This window comes from Rhineura floridana, chromosome 11 (genome assembly GCF_030035675.1).
Source record: "Rhineura floridana isolate rRhiFlo1 chromosome 11, rRhiFlo1.hap2, whole genome shotgun sequence".
Taxonomy (NCBI): domain Eukaryota; kingdom Metazoa; phylum Chordata; class Lepidosauria; order Squamata; family Rhineuridae; genus Rhineura; species Rhineura floridana.
The window spans coordinates 12,300,541-12,325,310 of NC_084490.1; the positions used below are offsets into that span (position 1 = coordinate 12,300,541).

General features: G+C 44.9%; 1 protein-coding gene and 1 pseudogene across 1 annotated transcript; both read left to right on the forward strand.

Annotated features, from left to right (window-relative positions):
- The first annotated feature begins 7,542 nt into the window (after positions 1-7,542).
- Positions 7,543-8,502, forward strand: LOC133367386 (olfactory receptor 11G2-like). Its single transcript, XM_061591488.1, has one exon. The coding sequence runs from the start codon at positions 7,543-7,545 to the stop codon at positions 8,500-8,502; it is 960 nt and encodes a 319-aa protein (XP_061447472.1).
- A 1,715-nt stretch (positions 8,503-10,217) lies between these two features.
- Positions 10,218-24,568, forward strand: LOC133366300 (olfactory receptor 11H6-like; annotated as a pseudogene).
- The last annotated feature ends 202 nt before the right edge of the window (positions 24,569-24,770 follow it).

Consider the following 24,770-nt stretch of genomic DNA (forward strand, 5'->3'; position numbering starts at 1 on the left):
GGCAACACCTGCAATCAGGACTACATTTCCAAAGATGGAGTATTACATTTTTGTATGTTTGTTGGTGCTCTTGCTTTGCTTCTTTCCTGTGTTACTCCTGTTTCTACAGAGCATCTAACCTAGAAAATTATATTACTCTCATTAGTCATCCTAGAAATTTGTCTCAAAATTATTTTTTATTAATTTCAAAGCCTTTTTATTGGGCAATGTTATATGATGGTGAAGACACCTTTTGTGTTTCAAACTGGAGGTTATGTTCTATTTCTGTCTTGGGTGCATCAGTAGTTGAATCTGGAATGGCAGTCTGATATAAAATCAGACTGATTACAATATGTTGCTACTTAAGCAATAAATTTAGCTGTTGGAAAAAATGAACTTGACCTGCCCAAGATACATGTGTTTAGCCTGCTATGTTTAAACCACTCCACTTTCCTCTTCTCCCAGGCATTCTAGCATGTGTTTTTAAACTGCTTTTTTTTTAAAAAAAATGTGTTTTTAAATTTGTATATTTGTTTTTAATTGATGTAAACAGGCCTGAGAGCTTCGGCTATGGGGTGGTATATAAATGTAATAAATAAATAAATACTGAGTACAATGGGATTTACTCATCTGCAATCATGCTTAGGATAGGTGAAACTGACCACAGGGGAGGAGGAGGAGGAGGAGAGGGAGGGAGGTCTGGAGTGGGCAGGGGAGGAGGAGGAAGTTAGAGGGGAGGGGAGGAAGAAGGGAGGAGGAGGGGAAAGGAGACTGGAAGGAGGGGAGGAGGAGGGGGAGGAGAGGGATGGAGAAAGGGGAAGGAGAGGAGAGGGGGAGGGGAAAGGCAGGTCTGATCATTTGCATGTTTATTGAGTTTAGTTTACTCCCGTACACTCATGGTTAGGATAGGTAAAACTGACTATGGAGAAGGAGGAGGAGAGGGGGAGGGGAGGGGAGGGGAGGGGAGAGGGAAGCAGGAAGGAAGAGGAGAGGAGGGGAGGTGGAAGGAGGAGAGTTGAAGGGGAAGGGAGGGGGGAAAGGGGGAGAGAAGGGGCAAAAGGGAGGTGATGGGAGGGAGGAGGAGGAGAGGGCAAGTTTGATCATTTGCATGTTATTGAGTTCAATGGGATTTATTCCCGTACAGTCATGCTTAATATAGGTAAAACTGACCATCAGTCCATCTCTTGTTTGGCCTCAGAGCTTGGATGTAACTCGTTAGAAATAGCGAGTTACTTGTAATTTGTTACTGTTTTGCATAATGAGTGGGTAACTTCGTTACATTTTGTTTGTAATAGAACGAGTGGCAATTTCATTACTTTTGAGCTGCAAATGTAACTTTTCTGCATTACATTTGGACATTACTGGGGGAGAAGCAGGGGAATCATCTGCTGCTGTGATTGGTGGAATGGTGGAGGAAAGACATGTGCCTCATACTAGGCTTCTGCGCAGTTTAGCTCTTCCCTCGTGCTCTATGTTAGGAGGCATGAGGGAGGAAGTGGGGAGCCAGACAGTGCTGGAGGGCAAGGAGGAGGAGAAGGCACAAGCAGCAGAACGGAGGTGAAGAGCTGTGGAGGTGAGTGTATGTGTTACCCTGCACCCCCTCCACTTGCCCTTGCACCCCTCCACTTGCCCTTGCACCCCCTCTGCACCCCCTCTGCTTGCCCTTGCACCCCCTCTGCACCCCTCCACTTGCCCTTGCACCCCCTCTGCACCCCATCTCCTTGCCCTTGCACCCCCTCTGCACCCCCTCTGCACCCCTTGCTTGTGCCTGTCCCCCTGTGCCACTTGCCCTTGCACCCCCTCTGCAGCCCCTCTGCTCGCCATTGCACCCCCTCTGCACCCCTCCGCTTGCCCTTGCATCCCTTCTGCACCCCTCCGCTTGTCATTGCACCCCTCTGCACCCCTCCACTTGCCCTTGCAACCCCTCTGCACCCACTCTGCTTGCCCTCTCACCCCCTTTGCACCCACTCTGCCTGCCCTTGCACCCCCTCTGCACCCCCTCTGCTTGCCCTTGCACCCCCTCTGCACCCCTCCGCTTGCCCTTGCATCCCTTCTGCACCCCTCCACTTGCCATTGCACCCCTCCTCACCCCTCCACTTGCCCTTGCACCCCCCTGCACCCCTCCACTTCCCCTTGCACCCCCATCGCTTGCCCTTGCACACCGTCTGCATCCCCTCCGCTTGTCCTTGCATCCCCTCTGCATCCCTCAGCTTGCCCTTGCACCCTTTCTGCAACCCCTCCGCTTGCCCTTGCACCCCCTCTGCACCTCCTCCGCTTGCCCTTGCACCCCCTCTGCACTTCCTCTGCTTGCCCTTGCAGCCCTTCTGCATCCCCTCCACTTGCCCTTGCACCCCTCTGCACCCCCTCTGCTTGCCCTTGCACCCCCTCAGCACCCCTCCCCTGGCACCCCCTCTGCACCCCTGTTTGTCCTTGCACCCCCACTGCATCCCCTCCACTTGTCCTTGCACCCCCTTTGCATCTCCATAGCTTGTCCTTGCACCCTCTCTGCAACCCCTCCACTTGCCCTTGCACTCCCTCTGCACCCCCTCCGCTTGCCCTTACACCCCCTCTGCACTTCCTCCGCTTGCCCTTGCACCCCTTCTGCACCCCCTCCACTTGCCCTTGCACCCCTCTGCACCCCCTCTGCTTGCCCTTGCACCCCCTCTCCACTCCTCTTCTTGCCCTTGCGCCCCCTCTGCACCCCTCTGTTTGTCCTTGCATCCCCACTGCATCCCCTCCGCTTGTCCTGTCACCCCCTTTGTATCCCCATAGCTTGTCCTTGCACCCTCTCTGCAACCCCTCCACTTGCCCTTCCACCCTCTCTGCACCCCCTCCGCTTGCCCTTGCACCCCCTCTGCACCCCCTCCGCTTGCCCTTGCACCCCTTCTGCACCCTGTCTGCTTGTCCTTGCACCCCCTCTTCACCCCCTCCACTTGTCCTGGCACCCCCTCTGCATCCCCTCCCCTGGCACCCTCCTAGCACCCTCTGCTCGTGCCTGTCCCCCTGTGCCTGTCACCCCCTCGCACCTGCCACGAGGTTGCAGGAGCATCCCAGCGGCTTGAGATCCGGTACCTCTCTGTGTGTGTGTCTGGGGGCCAAGGTGCCCAATCCCCTGAAAAATAATTCCTCTACACACAGTACTTGCACCTGACATGGCTGCCGCCTCCCCCTCATGCCCACTGCGAGGTTGCATGAGCATGCTACTGCTGCCACCGCCTCTCATGCCCTCCCCGAGTTTTACCTGAGAAGTTTTCTCACGTGGCTCTCCCTCTCTCTGGAATATTGTTGGAGGTTTGACTCTGTTTTTAGTTTTTTGTCAGTCTGTTTTATTCCCAGACTGACAAAAATTATTGGGAACTGGCAAGAGACTAGGAGGTAGGTTCAGTCTCACACTTCTGTTTGTGTGTTTTGCTTCAGTTATGTGCCTCTCATAGAGAGACTCTCACTAGGCAGCAAGAGATGACTACCCCAAGCAACTAATTTGGGGCACCATGCAATAAATTATTAGCTATTTTAATTTTTGGTTGTTGTATATTTACTGTCAGGAAGAGGTACTTGTGAGATTTTCTGCCTCAAATGCCAACATAACTTTTCAAGCTATGGTACTATGACCTTGACTTGGGGGCAGGGCACCATTTGTTGTTCTGCTTCAAGTAGCAAAATGTCTTGGGCTGCACCTGCTTGCAGTCATTTCATATACTGGACAACTAACATGGCTTTTTGGTGAAGGGCAAGAGAGAATAAGACTGTTATCTCAAAAACAGTTGTGCTTGAGGAAAAGATGGCAAACATATGGAGAACTGAACTTTTCTGCAATAATATAGACATTTGCATAGGGTATTTTTTTCTACTCATGGAATATTAAATCTTTAAGTCCTAAATCCTTTGTCATCCCCTCCCCCTTGTGCACACCCTTTCCGCTGTCTTTCTCCCTATGCATGTAGGTCAAAATGACAACTGGTGTAGTTTGGGAATTAACAGAATGAGAGCTGAATTACAATTCAAAAAAGAACTTCCCTGCTGGTGTCTGCTACTGATGTGGGGGGCATTTTGTTAGGGAGAAGTGATGAGAGGGGGTAATTTGCTGCTGAAACTTTTTATCTGCAACCCCTTCCCTGGCCACTTTCCCCTAGCTAATGGAGGTCAATAAGGAAAAATATGGGGCAATGCACTGGTAAAGTGGTAGGCATGGAAAACAGCCCCTTCCATCTGCTTCACCTCCCCAAATGCACCCTAGCAAATGCTTTGCACGTTGACAGCACACATTGAGTTGGTTTTCTGATATTTGCTGCTGAAAGTGTAGTTCCATGCTGGGTGCAGCTGGGACGTTCTGAGTTCATATCTTACCACAGCCATGAACTCGCTGGATGACCTTTTGGCCACACCCACACCAGACATTTATGCCACTTTAAGCAGTCATGACTTCCCCCAAAGAATCCTGGCAAGTGTAGTTTGTGACGGGTGCTGAGTTTTATTAGGAGACTCCTATTCTCCTGACAGAGCTCCAATGTCCAAGTGGTTTGTCAGCCCCTCTTCTCAGACAATTCTGTTCTGTGAGGGGAATTGGGGTCTCCTAACAACTCTCAGGACCCTTCACAAATTACACTTCCCAGGATTCTGGGAAATCATGACTGTTTAAAGTGGAATAAATCTCTGGTGTGGATGTAGCCTTAGTGAGTTATTTTTCTTTCCAGCCTGCCCATCATTCATATGGACATTAAAAAAATCTGGACTATTATAAAGGTTAGAATTTTATTTGAAACACATTTCAACACTCTAAAAAGGACTGTCAGTCATTAGAGCAGTATGACATTGGAACCAATGACCTAGGGAAGTGGTGGGCTCTCCAACATTGGAAGCATTCAAGAGGCAGCTGGACAGCCACCTATCAGGTGTGCTTTAACTTGGATTCCTGCATTGAGCAGGGGTGTGGACTCGATGACCTTATAGGTTCCTTCCAACTCTACTGTTCTATAATTTTCTGTTAGCGGAGACATCTCTCTCTCTCTCTCTCTCTCTCTCTCTCTCTCTCTCTCTCTTTCTCTCTCTCTCACTCACTCACTCACTCACACACGCACGCACGCACGCACTCACGCACTCACGCACTCACGCACTCACGCACTCACGCACTCACACAGCCGCTGAGCATTCCATAACAGAGCATGCTCAGTACTCATTTGGGCTGTTTTGGGAGTCATCCCCTTTCTGTTTTCTCTCTCACTTTTTTGTATTCAGCAACACTTGGGGTTCCCTCATGCCCACTAATACTCCTTATTATGTATGATATGGATGGTGATACCATGGCTACATAAGCAACAACACTTCCAGCCTGAGCTTCAGAAACAGAGGGAATGACACTCTGACCAGTTTAAGTGGTTAGTGTTTAAATCTGATTGGAAACTGTTCAATTTGATACAAGGTGGCTATTAAGCATGACCTAAAAGCTGCAATTCCAAGCATACTTACTTGGAAGTAGTTCCCATAGCAGTAAATAGGATTTACTTCTGGGAGTATAGAATCAATCCATAAGAGTCTCCCAGTAGACACCATACATGTAAGCACATGGCTTTTCCCCAAGAATCTTGGGGACTGTAGTTTACTCCTCACAGAGGTATAATTCCCAGCACCCGTAACAAACTACAGTTCCCAGGATTCTTTTTTGGGGTGGTGGTGGAAATGTGCTTCAAATCTATTATGTGTATGCAACTTTGGCGAGATAATAGCTGAAGGTAATCAGCCCCAAATGATAACAAATAATCAGTAGGCATTCCCAAAAGACATTCAAACAGTGGGTAAAAAAAAGTGAGAATTACAGAGGCAAACAAAGAATGCAGTTAAGCAATTAAGTAATCCAAGAGAGAGGAGACACCTTTGTCTCTGCTCTCTTCCTCCTGAGCCATGAGGGCAACTCCCAAACCTGGGTGTTGTGTCTCCAAGTTAGTTAGTTAGTTAGAACTAGGTATGCCTTTCCTATCTACTATGTATTTCTATAAATAAAATAGCTTTTCTTATTTTACTAAGTCTTACGTCTCAGTGATCTCAGTGCAGGGTAAAAGACTGCCACTTAGGTAAACGCACACATTGGCACACACACATCTCAGACTGTTGACAATCTCTGCTTATATCTATACAGATTTACATAACATGCATCACCTGAACTCACATGAGTTACCTTAGATCTTGCAACATTTGCAAATGAGAAGCAGTAGGGTTTTATATTAGTTCTGATTGTCTATTGGGCTATCATAGGGTATGTGTTTTTTGCCTTTTCTATAGCAAAAACTCCAACTTCAGTGGAATTTATGTGATGTGCTCTAATCATTTGAATTTGGCTAATGAATGCTTTATTCTTTCATCAGAACTTTAGCAGTAGTACTAAAATATTAATAAAAAAGGGACAAAGAAAAATACTTTACATACATCATTCAGCTGTATTGCTAATTATAGATATAGATATAGATAAACAGCATTTTGTCAAAGTATGTTTGTCTACATTTTATACCTCCTCCCTGGTTTTCCAAGCTTGGCATGGAATGCTTCTCATACAGAATTAATTTGAAATGCTGCATTATCATCATCATCATCATCATCTTCAAAATAAAAAATAAATGTACTGCCTTCAAGTTGATTCCAACTTATTGTGACCCTATGAATAGGGTTTTCATGAGAGGGAGTGACTGGCCCAAGGTCACCCAGTGAGCTTCATGGCTATGTGGGGATTTGAACCCTTCTACTTCCCCCTATGTGTCTGTGTTTAGCTTTAATATTGTTTTAGGCTACTTAGATGTGAAGCAGCCAAGGCCAGCACCTTGTAGGCGTTTTTTTAAAAAAGTAACTGAAATGTAATTGTAATGATTAAAAAGTAAAGTAATCAGTTACTTTCAGAGCAATTGTAATTGTAACTTGAATTATTACTTTTTTGGCCAAGTAATTGTAACTGTAATTTATTACTTTTTAAAAGTAATCTTCCAAGCTCTGGATATTCCATGTTTATTTTCCTTTGGAGGAGGTCACGGGAGGTGTCATGATACTCTCCAATATTAGCTTTCATATAAAAATATACAGGTTGAACATAGGTCGAAGCATAACCAAAGTCCACAACTCCCATATCTGATCTCTGAGGAGTAAAGAGGCTTTCAGATCCCTAAAGTTCAGCTTTCTATGTTTCTCTCTCTTTGTATCCATCCAAATTGCAGCCTGACCAATTTGTGTCCTTCACAAATATCTGAACTACCTCATTTTTACTTACGAAGGGAAGGCTCCTGGATATATTCAGAGCTAAATTGCCTCAAAGCAATTTTGTGTGTTTATTTTAAGTGTGCTTGTTGGGGTTGCCCTTTTTATATTATTATAATTAATAGTTAAAAAGGATCATAATAGCTTTTGTAAATGATCACTTGTGATCCAAGACATGGGGTGGAAGGAGTACCAAGACTAAAAGACATATCTCCTTAGCCTTTGACTTCCATTAAAACAGATAGCATAGACAGAACTGTAGCGTGTCATTTAATTTATATCTCAGTCCTTATAGTATGTGATAGTGATTCTGTCATGTGATTCCAGATGGAGATGGCCAATGGCAGCACCATCCACGAATTCATTTTGCTGGGATTTGACGTTCAACAGCGGACACGATTCTTGCTCCTTGGCTTTTTCTCCATTCTCTACATGCTCACTTTGGCTGAGAACATCACTATCATCACAGTGGTGTCCCTAGATAACCACTTGGCCCAGCTTCCCATGTACATCCTGCTGAGCAATTTCTCCTGGATGGAGATGTGCTACGTGACCACCACTGTGCCCCGTATGCTCTCTGACCTGATTTCCACTTATGGAATCATCTCCTTCCAGGCCTGTTTCCTCCAGTTCTACTTCTTGTTCTCCCTTGGCTGCACTGAAGGCTTATTCCTTTCAGCCATGGCCTTGGATCGGTACTTGGCCATCTGCCACCCTCTACGCTACCCACAACTCATGACCCAACATTCCTGCTATGCCTTTGTAGGGACATGTTGGGTTGTTGGCTTCTTGTGGTTTTCTATCCCAGTGATTTTGATCTCCAAGTTGTCCTTTTGTGGTCCTAACATTATTGACCACTTTTTGTGTGATCCTGGGCCAATTCTGTCCCTGGCCTGCCCTCCACTCGGAAATGCTACCGTTGTCTTCCAAACATTTCTGTATGTTCTGTTTTCATGCAATGTATTCTTTGTTTTGCTATCATATGGCTTTGTCATTCTCAACCTGATAAAATCTTCAAACGAAGCCAGTCGTAGGAAGGCCTTCTCTACCATCTCTTTCCACATAATGGTGGTGACACTTTTTTATGGCAGTGTGGCAGTGGAGTTCTTTATTCCAGGGGGAGAAAGTCGCTCAGAGGCCACCAAGGCAGTCACGCTGTTCTACACGGCCATCACACCATTTCTTAATCCCCTGATCTACTGTCTGAGAAATGATCAGGTGAAAGAGGCCCTGGGCAGGTTACTCAAGAGAAAGGAAACATTCCTTAGGAGAAAGGTGGCAGTATAATATGGACAGGAGTCAAGAAAACCAAAAACCTCAAAACTGTCAAACACTCAAGTGAAGTCATAAAATTAAAACACTCAGCTACATAAGAGTGCCTCATCTCCTGATTTTTGTTTTGCAATGTTCAGTGAAGATGTTTACCCACAATATACAAAGGGTTGTAATCACTGATTTTTCTATTTTCCTTTATTAGTGATCTTGTTATATTGTGATGTATGTCTTCCCCTTTCTCTTGCTTGTAATTTCAACTTTATTTCAATACAGAAATCCACTTTTTTAAAAAGTAAAACAATGAGAAAGAGAACAAGCCCCAGTGTTTGTCTTCACCCAGTTTGGAGGGCTCAGTACATAAGAAACCCAAGATACTTTAAATTACTAGTTCTCTTCAGCGATCTCCAAGTTCTTCTTTGGATGGAAATCATAACTAGCTTTGAAAGGCAAATCCTCAAGAGCCATCTTTCTTGGATGAAGCTTCAGCTAACCTTTTAAAATAAGGCTTCAAGCTGAGTATGGCACCAGCGGCCAAGCTGTCCAGTCTACACCCTACAATGCAGACTTTTCTCTAGCCACTACCAAACCCAGCTCTGAGCGATGAAGAATGCAGGGACTCTAAATGCTGGGATTTTGTGCACATCCAATCTTTGGCTGGTTGGAGCAGTTTCCTCTGTGCTACTGAGGTACAGAAATATCAGGTGATTACAGAGGGATGAGATGGGCATCTTAGAGGGCTAGGTTTGCTAAGATGCTATTTCTGAAGAATAGCCTGAAAGTTTCCAGTACGTTTTGCTGCTTTGCAGGAGAAATAATAGATTAAAGCAAATTCATATTGTTGATGCCTGCTTGCTTAATAACCATAAGCCAGACTTCGGCAGAAAGAAAGTTGAGATTTGCAGGTGGGGGGGGATCTCTGGTCAGTTTCTGGTAGCCCATCAGTGGCTGCTGGTTGCAGAATTCTGGTAGCCCATAAGTGACTACTGGTTGCAGAATTCTTCTTGGTGCAGAATTCTATTTGCAAAGAATTCTGGATCCAGCAAGACAGTGATATTCTCAGACATTGTGAGCATTGCTTAAAACAGATGACTCACTGCATAACTGTTCAGAGATCCTCAATGAGAACAGTTGCTGCTACGTTAAAAACCCATCAGTAGATGAAGAGGATTTTGAAGAAATAGATCACTTAAGACTGAACTCAGTCTGTCGGGGTCTGTGCCACATTACCAAGTGCTAAAGAAACTTGTTTAACCCTCCCTGTGCCACCAACACAGTAGTTCTGAAGAACTTGTTTCCTTGCAAATTAACAGATAGCAGCCCTAATCTCAGAAATAGCTTCATGTTGGGGATAACTCATGCCAGATAAAGAGACGGTTTGCCCATTCCAAGCATTCAACAGAGTATTTTAGATTAGTACTGAACAATGAAAGACTAGCCTCCATGCAGTTTTGTGTGTGATCCAGATGGAGATGATCAATGAGACTATAGTGCAGGAATTCATTCTTCTGGGCTTCAGAGTTGGACCACAGGGACGCCTGCTCCTTCTCATCTTCTTTACAGCTGTCTACTGTTAGCTCATTAAGCTGAGTCATTCCCCATGTTGGGAAAGGGTTAACTATATCACAGTAATTACGTGAAGGACACACAGCTGTACCGGATTAAAGGGGCTGGCTATAAAACACAAGCCCAGAGAGCCAGGCTGTGTGGGAGAAGATAGGAGTGTAGGTTATGTTGGTGATTATTTCTGTATGCACTTGGATAAAGTTTGTTTTACTGGCACAAAGCTCAATAGTGGTTTCTTCCTGTTTGCCAGCTCGGGAGTGCTGTTACTCACACACCTCTGTGTCCTGTGCAACAAGTAATGTCTGCTTTGTTGGTTTGGGGCACAAGAGCTCAACATCTACACCCTCACTTTGGCCAAGAACTTCATCATCATCATGATAGTGGTTCAAGATGCTCGCTTGGCTCGTCTGCCCATGTACATCCTGCTGAGCAACTTCTCCTGGCTGGAGATATGTTATGTGAGTGCCACAGTGCCAAGGATGCCCTTTGACCTGTCCTTTCCAGGTGGGGTCATCTCCTTCCATGCCTGCTTCCTCCAGTTTTACATTTTTTTCTCCCTTGGCACTTTTGAATGTCTCTTCCTCTCAGCCATGGCCTTGGATCTGTTTTATTTGTTTGTTTATTGCATTAATATATCACACAATAGCCAAAGCTCTCTGGGCAGTTTACAGCAATTAAAAACATTAAAAACAAATATATAAATTTAAAACACATTATTTTAAAAAAAATTAAAAACACAAAAACAATTTAAAAACAATTTAAAAACACATGCTAAAATGCCTGGGAGAAGAAGAAGATCTTGACCTGACACTGAAAAGATAACAGTGTTGGTACCAGGCACACCTCATCAGGGAGATCATTCCATAATTTGGGGGCCACCACTGAGAAGGCCCTCCCCCTTGTTGCCAGACTCCCAGCTTCCCTTGGAGTAGGCACCTGGAGGAAGGCCTTTGATGTTGAGCATAATGTATGGGTGGGTTCATGTTGGGAGAAGCGTTCCATCAGGTATTGTGGTCCCAAGCCATGTAAGGCTTTATAGGTTAAAACCAGGACCTTGAATCAAGCTCAGAAACATACGGGCAGCCAATGCAAGCAGGCCAGAATCGGTTTTATATGTTTGAAACATCTGGTCCAGTTACCAATCTGGCCGCTACAAGCTGTAGTTTCAGAACCATCTTCAAAGGCAGCCCCACGTAGAGTGCATTGCAGTAATCTAACTTGGAGGTTACCAGAGCATGGACAACTGAACCCAGGTTATCCCTGTCCAGATAGGGGAGTAGCTGGGCCACAAACCGAAGGTGGTAGAAGGCATTCTGTGCCACCAAGGCTACCTGAGCCTCAAGTGAAAGAGATGGTTCTAGGAGAACCGGCAAGCTACGAACCTGCTCCTTCAGGGGGAGTGCAACCCTATCCAGGACAGGTTGGACATTCACCATCCGCTCAGAAGAACCACCCACTAGCAGCATCTCAGTCATAAGAACATAAGAACATAAGAAGAGCCTGCTGGATCAGGCCAGTGGCCCATCTAGTCCAGCATCCTGTTCTCACAGTGGTCAACCAGGTGCCTGGGGGAAGCCCGCAAGCAGGACCTGAGTGCAAGAACACTCTCCCCTCCTGAGGCTTCCAGCAACTGGTTTTCAGAAGCATGCTGCCTCTGACTAGGGTGGCAGAGCACAGCCATCACGGCTAGTAGCCATTGATAGCCCTGTCCTCCATGAATTTGTCTAATCTTCTTTTAAAGCCATCCAAGCTGGTGGCCATTACTGCATCTTGTGGGAGCAAATTCCATAGTTTAACTATGCGCTGAGTAAAGAAGTACTTCCTTTTGTCTGTCCTGAATCTTCCAACATTCAGCTTCTTTGAATGTCCACGAGTTCTAGTATTATGAGAGAGGGAGAAGAACTTTTCTCTATCCACTTTCTCAATGCCATGCATAATTGTATACACTTGTATCATGTCTCCTCTGACCCGCCTTTTCTCTAAACTAAAAAGCCCCAAATGCTGCAACCTTTCCTCGTAAGGGAGTCGCTCCATCCCCTTGATCATTCTGGTTGCCCCCTTCTGAACCTTTTCCAACTCTAGAATATCCTTTTTGAGATGAGGCGACCAGAACTGTACACAGTATTCCAAATGCGGCCGCACCATAGATTTATACAACGGCATTATGATATCGACTGTTTTATTTTCAATACCTTTCCTAATTATCGCTAGCATGGAATTTGCCTTTTTCGCAGCTGCCGCACACTGGGTCGATATTTTCAGTGTGCTGTCCACTACAACCTCGAGGTCTCTCTCCTGGTCGGTCACCGCCAGTTCAGACCCCATGAGCGTATATGTGAAATTCAGATTTTTTGCTCCAATATGCATAATTTTACACTTGTTTATATTGAATTGCATTTGCCTTTTTTCCACCCGTTCACTCAGTTTGGAGAGGTCTTTTTGGAGCTCTTCGCAATCCCTTTTTGTTTTAACAACCCTGAACAATTTAGTGTCGTCAGCAAACTTGGCCACTTCACTGCTCACTCCGAATTCTAGGTCATTAATGAACAAGTTGAAAAGTACAGGTCCCAATACCGATCCTTGAGGGACTCCACTTTCTACAGCCCTCCATTGGGAGAACTGTCCGTTGATTCCTACTCTCTGCTTTCTGCTTCTTAACCAATTTCTTATCCACAAGAGGACCTCTCCTCTTATTCCATGACTGCTAAACTTCCTCAGAAGCCTTTGGTGAGGTACCTTGTCAAACGCTTTTTGAAAGTCTAAGTACACTATGTCCACTGGATCACCTCTATCGATATGCTTGTTGACACTCTCAAAGAATTCTAATAGGTTACTGAGACAGGACTTTCCCTTGCAGAAGCCATGCTGGCTCTGCTTCAGCAAGGCTTGTTCTTCTATGTGCTTAGTTCATCTAGCTTTAATAATACTTTCTACCAGTTTTCCAGGGACAGACGTTAAGCTAACTGGCCTGTAATTTCCGGGATCCCCTCTGGATCCCTTTTTGAAGATTGGCATTACATTTGCCACTTTCCAGTCCTCAGGCATGGAGGAGGACCCAAGGGACAAGTTACATATTTTAGTTAGCAGATCAGCAATTTCACCTTTGAGTTCTTTGAGAACTCTCGGGTGGATGTCATCCGGGCCCGGTGATTTGTCAGTTTTTATATTGTCCATTAAGCTTAGAACTTCCTCTCTCGTTACCACTATTTGTCTCAGTTCCTCAGAATCCCTTCCTGCAAATGTTAGTTCAGGTTCAGGGATCTGCCCTATATCTTCCACTGTGAAGACAGATGCAAAGAATTCATTTAGCTTCTCTGCAATCTCCTTATCGTTCTTTAGTACACCTTTGACTCCCTTAACATCGCCTCCCTAGATGGTCTCCTGCTTTGAATGTATTTATAGAATTTTTTGCTGTTGGTTTTTATGTTCTTAGCAATGTGCACCTCAAATTCTTTTTTAGCATCCCTTATTGTCTTCTTGCATTTCTTTTGCCAGAGTTTGTGTTCTTTTTTATTTTCTTCATTCGGACAAGACTTCCATTTTCTGAAGGAAGACTTTTTGCCTCTAAGAGCTTCCTTGACTTTGCTCGTTAACCATGCTGGCATCTTCTTGGCCCTGGCGGTACCTTTTCTGATCTGCGGTATGCACTCCAGTTGAGCTTCTAATATAGTGGTTTTAAACAACTTCCAAGCATTTTCGAGTGATGTGACCCTCTGGACTTTGTTTTTCAGCTTTCTTTTTACCAATCCCCTCATTTTTGTGAAGTTTCCTCTTTTGAAGTCAAATGTGACCATGTTGGATTTTCTTGGCAATTGGCCAGTTACATGTATGTTTAATTTAATAGCACTGTGGTCACTGCTCCCAATCGGTTCAACAACACTTACATCTCGCACTAGGTCCCGGTCCCCACTGAGGATTAAGTCCAGGGTTGCCGTCCCTCTGGTCGGTTCCATGACCAACTTGTCTGGATTGAGCCTCAGTTTATTAGCCCTCATCCAGTCCATTGTCGCAGCCAGGCACCGGTTCAGCACATTGACAGCCTCACCTGAAGAAGATGAAAAGGAGAAATAGCTGTGTGTCATCAGCATACAGATGACAGTGCACTCCAAAACTCCGGATGACCACACCCAATGGTTTCATGTAGATGTTGAACAGCATGGGGGACAGAACTGACCCCTGCGGAACCCCATACTGGAGAGTCCAGGGTGCTGAGCAATGTTCCCCAAGCACCACCTCTGGAAGCTGACCTGCCAAGTAGGAACAGAGCCACCGCCATGCAGTCCCTCCCACTCCCAACTCAGCAGTCTTCCCAGAAGGATACAATGGTCGATGGTGTTGAAAGCCACTGAGAGATCAAGAAGAATCAATAGAGTTACACTCCTCCTGTCTCTCTCCCGACAGAGGTCATCATACAGGGCGACCAAGGCTGTTTCCATGCCAAAACCAGGCCTGAAACCCGACTGAAATGGATCCAGATAATCTGTCTCATCCAAGGGTGTCTGGAGCTGGCCTGCAACCACTTGTTCAAGGACCTTGTCCAGGAATGGAACATTTGCCACTGGCCTATAGTTATTAAAATTTTCTGGGTCCAGGGAGGGTCTCTTTCAGGCAGCCAGGGACCACCCCCTCACGCAGAGAAGCATTAATCACCTCCCTGGCCCAGCCGGCTGTTCCATCCCTGCTAGCTTTTATTAGCCAATAAGGGCAAGGATCCAGCACAGAAGTGGTTGCACGGACCTGTGCAAGCACCTTGTCAACATCCTCATGCTGTACCAACTGAAACTCATCCAAGAAATCGGGACAAGGCTGTGCTCTGGATACCTCGCTTGATTCACCTGCTATATCACTGAAGTCTAAGTCCTGGCGGATGCTAAAAATTTTATCCTGGAAGTGCCTAGCAAATTCATTACAGTGGGCCTCAGATGGTTCTACCAGGTCCTTGGAGCCAACATGTAATAGCCCCTGGACAATTCTGAAGAGCTCCGCTGGGTGGCGGACTGATGATTTGATAGTGGCAGGGGCCATCTGGTGCCCACTGCACTACCCACAAATCATATCCCAGGATTTCTGCTATTCTCTTCCATGCTGCCCTTGCCCCTCTGCTTAACCCCCTGATCTATTGCCTCAGGAACGATCAGGTGAAGGAAGCATTGGTCAGGCTGTTGAAAACAAAGAGGGTGATGTAGGATAATGGGGGAAGAGGGAGGTATTTTGTCTGGAATAAAGCTGAAATTTGGGAGGGTGAGTATTTAGGTGTGTGTCAGCTCTCCCCTCTTTAGCTTTGATTACTCGTTTTATGGTCCTCTCTGTAGAAAGTCCACACTATTACATTAACATTACTACTACTACAGCAGCTGTTGTGTTTGGGGTCATGGCTCAGGGGCAGAGCATCTGCTTTGCATGCAGAAGGTCACAGGTTCAATCCTCAGCATTTCCAGGTAGGCCTTGGAGAGACATTTCACTGAAATCATGGTGAGCCTCTGCCAGTCAGTGTGGACAAATCTGAGCTAGATGGACCAATAGTCTGACTCAGTGGGTTATAGGCAACTACCTTTTATTCAGATTAGACCCATTGAAATGAATGCTCATTACTAACTCAGGGCTTATTAATTTCAATAGGTCTGCTCTGCGTAAAAGGCAGTTGAAGACAAGGTAGTTTCCTATATTCCTATTGCTGCTGTTTTGCAATTGAACTCTGAGTTGGATAATATTATGGTTGATTCATGTTGTATTTGACTGTATTCCTTGTGTATTGCCCTGAGAACTTCAGCTGAGGGGCTGTCTGGAAATATAATAAATGATTAATATAAAATAATTAAAATAAGAATAATTCCCAGTGGCCTTCAGTGCGCTTTTCTTGCCTGATCTTGGAAGCTAAGCAGGGTCAGGCCTGGTTAGTACTTGGATGGGAGACCCCCAGGGAATACCAGGTGCTGTAGGCTTAGAGGAAGGCAATGGTAAACTACCTCTGAATACCTCTTACCAAGAAAACCCTATGAGTATATTCAAAAGATTCATAGGGTTGCCATAAGTCATAATTGACTTGAAGGCATATAACAACAATAACAACAAATTCCCCACTTCACTGTCACTCAGTTGTGATTTCAAGCAGGCAGGAGCAGTGCTGAATATCATCATTCCAGGCCAACCCAATCTCTGAGAGGTGCAAGACTTTCAGGGGTTCCTGCACTTACCCAAGGTTTGGTTTCCTTGGAATGAAGGTCAGCAGAGACTGTGATGTCTACTAGGATATATGGTTTTTATTTACACATATATACAGCTTGAGCATAATATAGAGGGGTTCACAGCATTAACAGTCCAACGGATCTCGCTCCCCAAGGCCCACAGCTTTGGGGTCCCTTCAGACACAGAGAACAAGTGAGTCTCTTTGACTGCTTTCAGCTCCCAGCCTTTTCTCCAGCTAACTATTTCCTTTGGGGGTGGGGGAGGCCTCTCTTCTGAAAGAGTTCTTAATGGCCCACATTGCTTTCTTGGCCAGTTCTTACACTTGTTAATAGGGGCATTTGACAGACTTGGCTTGAATCCATTAACTTGTGAATGGAACTAGTCTGATCAGTAGAACAGGTTTCTTCCTTTGCAGATCCCAAATCAGAGGATGGAAAGGGGATTCATAGAAATCGTCCATCTCAACACCCAAATTCCAAAACAGTATATCTCACCTTACCTCTCTGTGGTGGCATCCAGTTCCACCAAACAATGGCAGACTTGGCTTTGTCTATTCCCTCAGAGCAGTGGAGGGGTACCTTTGGCCCACCAGATGTTGTTGGACTCCACCTCCCATCAGCCCCAGCCAACGTGGCCAATGGTGAAACCCCAAAGGGTTGTCCAATGAGAAACAAGAGATTTCTCAGTGCAGCCAACAACATCTAAGATTTCCAACAGTGTGTCTTCCACTTGCTCTACCAAACCAGTTGAGGAGGAGGAGATGGATGCACAGATAGACACAAGGGGCATTATTAGACATGAGAAGTGTTGCATTTATTCATAGGTAACAAAACAAAGATCTCTAACCCACAGAGTTCTCAGTCTAGTAATGAGTCAGTTGGTAAAGGGAAGAGAAAATAAAATCAAGATTGACAAACAATGAACAAAAGGGAGCAATGAAAAAGAGGGAAGTATAACGCGCAATGCTCAAGGGCATAGCCCCATTGATAGAATATGGCCCACAGTGCTGGTCTTGTAGCTACAAATGACACATGCTAACAGCAATCTCAATTCTCTGGATGCTAGTGCTCAGGTAGCCAAAATGGTACCATCCATACACACAAGTGAAGCATTAGCTGTCTTCTGCGAACCACAAGGTTTGCAAAAGGGGAAAAAATATTTAGGAAAAACATCTCTTGGGATGGGACAACCACAAAACAGAGCATGTCCAGGTGCCATGGAATGTTGGCTGACCATTGGAATGGAATAGAAAACTAGGAGGAAGTGGAATGGAGTATCCTTGAAGTTGGCAGGGTTCCAGCCAGCCAGCCAGCCATAAACAGGCGTGCTCTACACTGCAACATTTTGTTGTAAGTTCCATTTGTTGCTTAAAGGTGAGTTCTATCAACAAAACTATAAAATAAAATAAAAATAATATGTACACAATAAAACATAAACACAATTAAAAAGATTATAAAGAAATCGTTGACTTTCTATGGCAGCACTGGAAAGTTTTGTTCCTTTTGAATGAGAGAGGTCTAGAGACGTATGGGATCTTTGTAAGATCTGCTTTATTTACTCATATATAGGCAGTTTATCAGTGGAGAAAAAGAGGCACTTCTGCAAGGAAGAATGTCACCAAGCGAGCAAGCTTGGCAGCCCTAGGCCACAATCTCAATTTTTGATACATCATTCTGCAAGAATCTCTCTCTCTCTCTCCCTCTCTCCTGACAACTGACAACTCTGGTTCTTACTGTGTCACTGCCCCCTCTCTTCAGCTAGAAGGATGTTGTCTTCCCCAAGCTTTGATGTGTATCTCATTCAAACATTCAGGAGAGATCTCCAGCGGTCAGGAGACAGCTAATATCATTAGGCCCTATTGATGAACCACCAGTTGAGGACACTGCCTACTGGGGAAATCATCAGCCAGTAGCTATTCCCTGTCCTTCCAAAACCAGGAAAAGAACTTTGCGAGCCAGTCCCTCCTGGCACAGCATTTCATAGGCCTGGTGCTATGGAAACAATGGGTGGTATTCAACCCTAGTCCTCCTCAGAGCAGATCCATTGATGCTTATGGATATGACTAACTAACCTTATGGCTGTTGTGAAATGTTGCCAACTTTATTTCTTGGATCAGAGGTGAGAAAGCCCAAAGTTAGGCTCCTCCCCCCAACCATATGTACAACTTCTGCTGTTGGCTGCCCCATTAGAAATCTGAAGGGGAAACTTTGAGAAATCTTTTGGAGTGGTTTAATGCTGTGCTTCTACCTATACTCAACCTGTATATTTGTGAATACACACAAAGTGCTCTCTCTCTCTGTCTCTCTGTAATATTACTCACTGTTGTGGAGTACCATCACCTCTTTGTGTTTTTTTTTTACTTCCCATGGCAGCCGATGTATGCTAGCACCCATAGCACTTGCATCACGATATGAGTACTGGCATATTACTATTATTACTATTACTATTATTACCAAACTAGTGCTGCACATAAATATTGCAAAATGCCAATATACCTAAAGTTATCTCTTTCCAAAGAAACCAAACTTAGGAAAGTGCTGCACTCCTGGAAATTCTTGCACCCGATCAGAATTGGGCTATACTTAACCCTGTAAATGAACTTAACCAAGATAGAAGAAATAGAGAATAGAAAACAAAATTCCCTGTGAAACACAGTGAAAGGAGGGGGAGTCATGTTCCCCAAGAGATCTTGTTTCAGTGAAAAATGGTCTTGTTCCTAAGAGACTCGTACCTAAGATGCTTTTCAGTCAGTGATTAAAACTGCAGCCAACCAACTGTTTGAAGATTGGTTGGTGCACGCATGCACTCACACATCTCAGCTATTTCTTCTACCAAACCCACAAGATGGTCCTTGATGGCTTTCACTCCAATAATACTGCAGATAGGCACCAACATAAGACACAGACAGCAGCACCTTCCCACCCCAAATTCTAGCACATCACTTTGGGACAAGCCTTGAGATGGATGGAGAAAACATGTTGAGACCTGTTGAGGCACCGAAATGGGATTTGTGAACAAGGCAAAGGAAACCTGTGTGGAAACTTGAACTGGGGAGGAATTCCATCAAAAGAAGAAGGTAGGCCTCCACACAAAAAAAGAAAAATACAACTGCAGCAGCAGCAGCAGTAGCAACAACAACAAAAGACCTCCAGTAAATCCTGATGCACATTACATAAATGGGCAGTACAGAACAGAAATGAGCCCAGACAATGGAGGACCTGATGGTATTATATTATTGTGGGATCGGGGGTTGGACAGCAGAGGGTTAGATTTGCTGGCTAGTTCTGGCCTAGCGCCTTTGTTAGGTGAAATACAAGAAATATGTTGCCATGGGAACTAAAATATTAGCTAATTGATGTTGGATACAGCATCATTTTGGGAATGTTTTAAATTGGTAGAAGCAATCAGAAAAAGGGCACCCGATTAACGATGAGATAATCCAAGAGCTTGGGTGTGAAAAGGACAGTGCAATTTGAATGAGGCAGAAGATGTGACACAGAGAGCTGAGGTTTGAGTTCTTTAACAATCTTAGAGATATGATGTGGAAGCAATGCAATTCAGCTTTCTCTTGGAGTATTTAAGCTCTATGGCTTCATCAATGCACACCCTGTACATTTTAAAATACACACAAATATTACAATATGCCAAAAACCCTCCAGTGACAGCCTTCCAAAGGGAACCAAACCCAAGTAAACCCTGCATCCTGGAGCTACTTGGAGAAGTTAGTGGAACAAGTGTAATTATATAATTAAAGCTGAGCAGGTCTTAGCTTGAATGGGAGACAGTCAAGAAGACCCAGGCAAGCCACCCTTAGCATCTGGAAGGCAGAGGTGAAATTGACATGCCATTGTGCAAAGAGGGAATATCTGTGTCCTGTAGGCAGAGTGTGCAATGTGCATGATGCAGTTTGCATTGGGAGCAGCAAGGGAGGAAATAAGACTGGGATGAGTTTTAAGTACCAATTGCAGATACAACCCCCATGATAATCCTAGGATCATATATCTATCCAAGGCTGAAATCGCAAAGGAGGCTTTTTCATCTTATCTTTGCTCTAGTGATGCTGACAGCTAGCACTGTAATGGATCTGTGGGACCATGGGATACCATTTATTATTAGACTGGAAAGACTGCAGCATGTGGGACTTTTTTAGTTCAGAGGAAAGGTGAGTCAGAGATGACATGATAAAAGTGTATAAAAGTATGCATGGCTTGAAAAAAGTGGATAGAGAAAAGTTTTTCTCCCTCTCTTATATTAAAGCTAGATTAACTAAGCACATAGAAGAACAAGCCTTGCTGAAACAGAGCCAGCATGGCTTCTGCAAGTGAAAGTCATGTCTCAGTAACCTATTAGAATTCTTTGAGAGTGTCAACAAGCATATAGGTAGAGGTGATCCAGTGGACATAGTGTACTTAGACTTTCAAAAAGTGTTTGACAAGGTACCTCACCAAAGGCTTCTGAGGAAGCTTAGCAGTCATGGAATAAGAGGAGAGGTCCTCTTGTGGATAAGGAATTGGTTAAGAAGCAGAAAGCAGAGAGTAGGAATAAACGGACAGTTCTCCCAATGGAGGGCTGTAGAAAGTGGAGTCCCTCAAGGATCAGTATTGGGACCTGTACTTTTCAACTTGTTCATTAATGACCTAGAATTAGGAGTTAGCAGTGAAGTGGCCAAGTTTGCTGATGACACTAAATTGTTCAGGGTTGTTAAAACAAAAAGGGATTGCGAAGAGCTCCAAAAAGACCTCTCCAAACTGAGTGAATGGGTGGAAAAATGGCAAATGCAATTCAATATAAAGAAGTGTAAAATTATGCATATTGGAGCAAAAAATCTGAATTTCACATATACGCTCATGGGGTCTGAACTGACGGTGACCGACCAGGAGAGAGACCTCGGGGTTGTAGTGGACAGCACGATGAAAATGTCGACCCAGTGTGCGGCAGCTGTGAAAAAGGCAAATTCCATGCTAGCGATAATTAGGAAAGGTATTGAAAATAAAACAGTCGATATCATAATGCCGTTGTATAAATCTATGGTGCGGCTGCATTTGGAATACTGTGTACAGTTCTGGTCGCCTCATCTCAAAAAGGATATTCTAGAGTTGGAAAAGGTTCAGAAGAGGGCAACCAGAATGATCAAGGGGATGGAGCGACTCCCTTACGAGGAAAGGTTGCAGCATTTGGGGCTTTTTAGTTTAGAGAAAAGGCGGGTCAGAGGAGACATGATAGAAGTGTATAAAATTATGCATGGCATTGAGAAAGTGGATAGAGAAAAGTTCTTCTCCCTCTCTCATAATACTAGAACTCGTGGACATTCAAAGAAGCTGAATGTTGGAAGATTCAGGACAGACAAAAGGAAGTACTTCTTTACTCAGCGCATAGTTAAACTATGGAATTTGCTCCCACAAGATGCAGTAATGGCCACCAGCTTGGATGGCTTTAAAAGAAGATTAGACAAATTCATGGAGGACAGGGCTATCAATGGCTACTAGCCGTGATGGCTGTGCTCTGCCACCCTAGTCAGAGGCAGCATGCTTCTGAAAACCAGTTGCTGGAAGCCTCAGGAGGGGAGAGTGTTCTTGCACTCAGGTCCTGCTTGCGGGCTTCCCCCAGGCACCTGGTTGGCCACTGTGAGAACAGGATGCCGGACTAGATGGGCCACTGGCCTGATCCAGCAGGCTCTTCTTATGTTCTTATGTTCTTATAACACTAGAACTCACAGACATTCAGTGCAGCTGAATGCTGAAAGATTCAGGATAGAGAAAAGAAAGTACTTCTTTCTTCATGCAGCGCATAGCTAAACTATGGAATTCGCTCATGCAAGAGGCAGGGATGGCCACCAACTTGGATGGCTTTAAAAGACGATTAGACAAATTCATGGAGCATGAGGCTATCAATGGCTACTAGTTATGATGAATGTGCTCTGCCACCATAGTCAGATGCAGTATGCTTCTCAAAACCAGTTGCCAGAAGCCGCAGGAGGGCAGAGTGTTCTTGCACTCAGGTCCTGCTTGTAGGCTTCCTATGGGCATCTGTTTGGCCACTGTGAGAACAGGATGCTGGACTAGATTTGCCATTGGCCTGATCCAGCAGGCTCTTCTTATGTTCTAGAGCAGCCTTTCCCAACTAGTGGGCCACCAGATGTTGCTGGACTCCAACTCCCATCAGCCCCAGCATTCCTGACCATTGGCCATGCTTGCTGGGGCTGATGGGAGTTGTAGTCCAGCAACATCTGATGTCCCACTAGAACTAGTTGTTCTACAGTGATGAAATGGACTGCCTTCAAGTCAATCCCGAATTATGGCGACCCTATGAATAGGGATTTCATCGTAAGCGGTATTCAGAAGGAGTTTACCATTGCCTCTCTCTGAGGCTAGTGCTCCCCAGCTGGCTAGGGCCTGCTCAGCTTGCCACAGCTGCACAAGCCAGCCCCTTTCTGTCCGCAACTGCCAGCTGGGGGGCACCTGGGCTCCTTGGGACTATGCAGCTTGCCCACGGCTGCACAGGTGGCAGGGCACGTAACTCCTGAGCCACTCCCTGTGGGGGTGATCTTTAGCTGGCCCTTGATACCCAGGAGACATGATTGGGGATCTGAACTCACAGACTCTGGACTCCCAGCCAGGCTCTCCTCCCCACTGTGCTATAACCAGAGTGATAGCTCACTAATAATCTAGGATCTGGGACATAATGGGAGCCTTAACATTTCAGTGGAAACAGAGAAGCAGACAGGCTTAAAGTGTGTGAAGTAATTAATACCTCTCTGAAAGTATACAAAAGTGATTCTGTTATGTGATTCCAGATGGAGAGGGCCAATGGCACCACAGTGGAGGAATTCATTTTGCTGGGATTTGGAGTTGAGAGGCAGAAGCGATTCCTGTTTCTCATTTTTTTTACCATCCTCTACATCATCACTTTAGCTGAGAACATCACCATTATCACTCTGGTATTCCTTGATGCCCACCTGGCTCACCTGCCCATGTACATCCTGCTGAGCAACTTCTCCTGGCTGGAGTTGTGCTATGTATCCACAACTGTGCCCCGTATGCTCTGTGACCTGGTGTCTCCTCCAGAGCTGATCTCCTTCCATGCCTGCTTCCTCCAGTTCTACATCTTATTCTCACTCGGCAACACTGAATTCTTCTTCCTCTCAGCAATGGCTTTGGATCGCTACTTGGCCATCTGCCACCCACTGCACTACCCACAAATCATGTCCCCAAATTCCTGCTATTCGCTGGTGGCCATTTGTTGGGTCCTTGGCTTCCTGGGATATGTTGTCCCAGTTATTTTGACATCCCAGCTATCCTTCTGTGGACCTAACGTCATTGACCATTTTTTATGTGATCCTGGGCCAATTCTGTCCTTGGCCTGCCCTCCTCTTGGAAATGCCCCCCTTATATTTCGTGTCCATGGAATCTTTGTTTTTAGGCAATGTTTTCTTTGTTGTGCTATCATACAGCATAGTAATTTTCACCCTGATGAAGTCCTCTAACCAAGGCAGTCGTCAGAAGGCCTTTTCCACCATATCAATGCACCTGTTAGTGGTGACCCTTTTCTATGGCACAGTGGGAGCAATGTATTTAATTCCGGGTGGAGAAAGCCAGTCAGTGATCACCAAGGCAGTCACACTCTTCTACACAGCCGTTACACCCTTTCTTAATCCCTTGATCTACTGTCTGAGGAATGATCAAGTGAAAAAAGCTCTGGGTAGGTTGCTGAGGAGAATGCTGAGATTGCTGACGACAAAGGTCACCGTGTAAAAACAGTCAGTAGCAGGTGAGAATTTAGCCAAACCAAACCAAAATGTTTCTGTTGAGATCAAATTAATGTATTTTTCTATATTTGGGAAAGAGGGGCACCAATTCCTCTTTATTGTTTAGTGTGGGCCAATGTGAATGATCAAAATTTAAACCAAGGAAAGGATCATAGTGGAGTGTAATGGTTACCTGGCCACCTTATGGCACTACGAGGAAGTACACACTTATCTTTGAGAACCCAGCATACAAGCCCCAAATCCATTTAGATAGAATGTTATTTGGCAGACTCCAGTGGAATAAATATTATGCCATACTTGAAATAAAATGGATTATGTCATTTTTTAAGAACATGGCATTCTGTACTGTGTGATTGTTACATGTGTATTCCATCAAGTGTCATCATTGCAATGAAAATAATTAGATGATAACCTCAAATGTAATTTGTTTTTGATACATGCATTTATACTCTGTGTGTGTGTGTATGTTTTTCGATAAAGGATGAGCAGTTAATGACTGACCAACCTGAGCACACATGTACCCTTAAAAAAAAGTTAGTATGATAGTATTTCTCCTTCAGACCAGAGCACTGCCATTGTTTCATTTCAATAAAGATATTCTTATTTATTGTTGCTTTTTTCTTTGATGTGCCCGTGCCTCTAACGGTAAAAACACTAATATCTTACTGTTGTTTGCTTGCTCTTAAAGAAGTGACATTTTTCCCCATGCCATGGCTATGCAGAGTGTAGCAATGCTCGCTCACCACCACCAGGCACACACATTGCA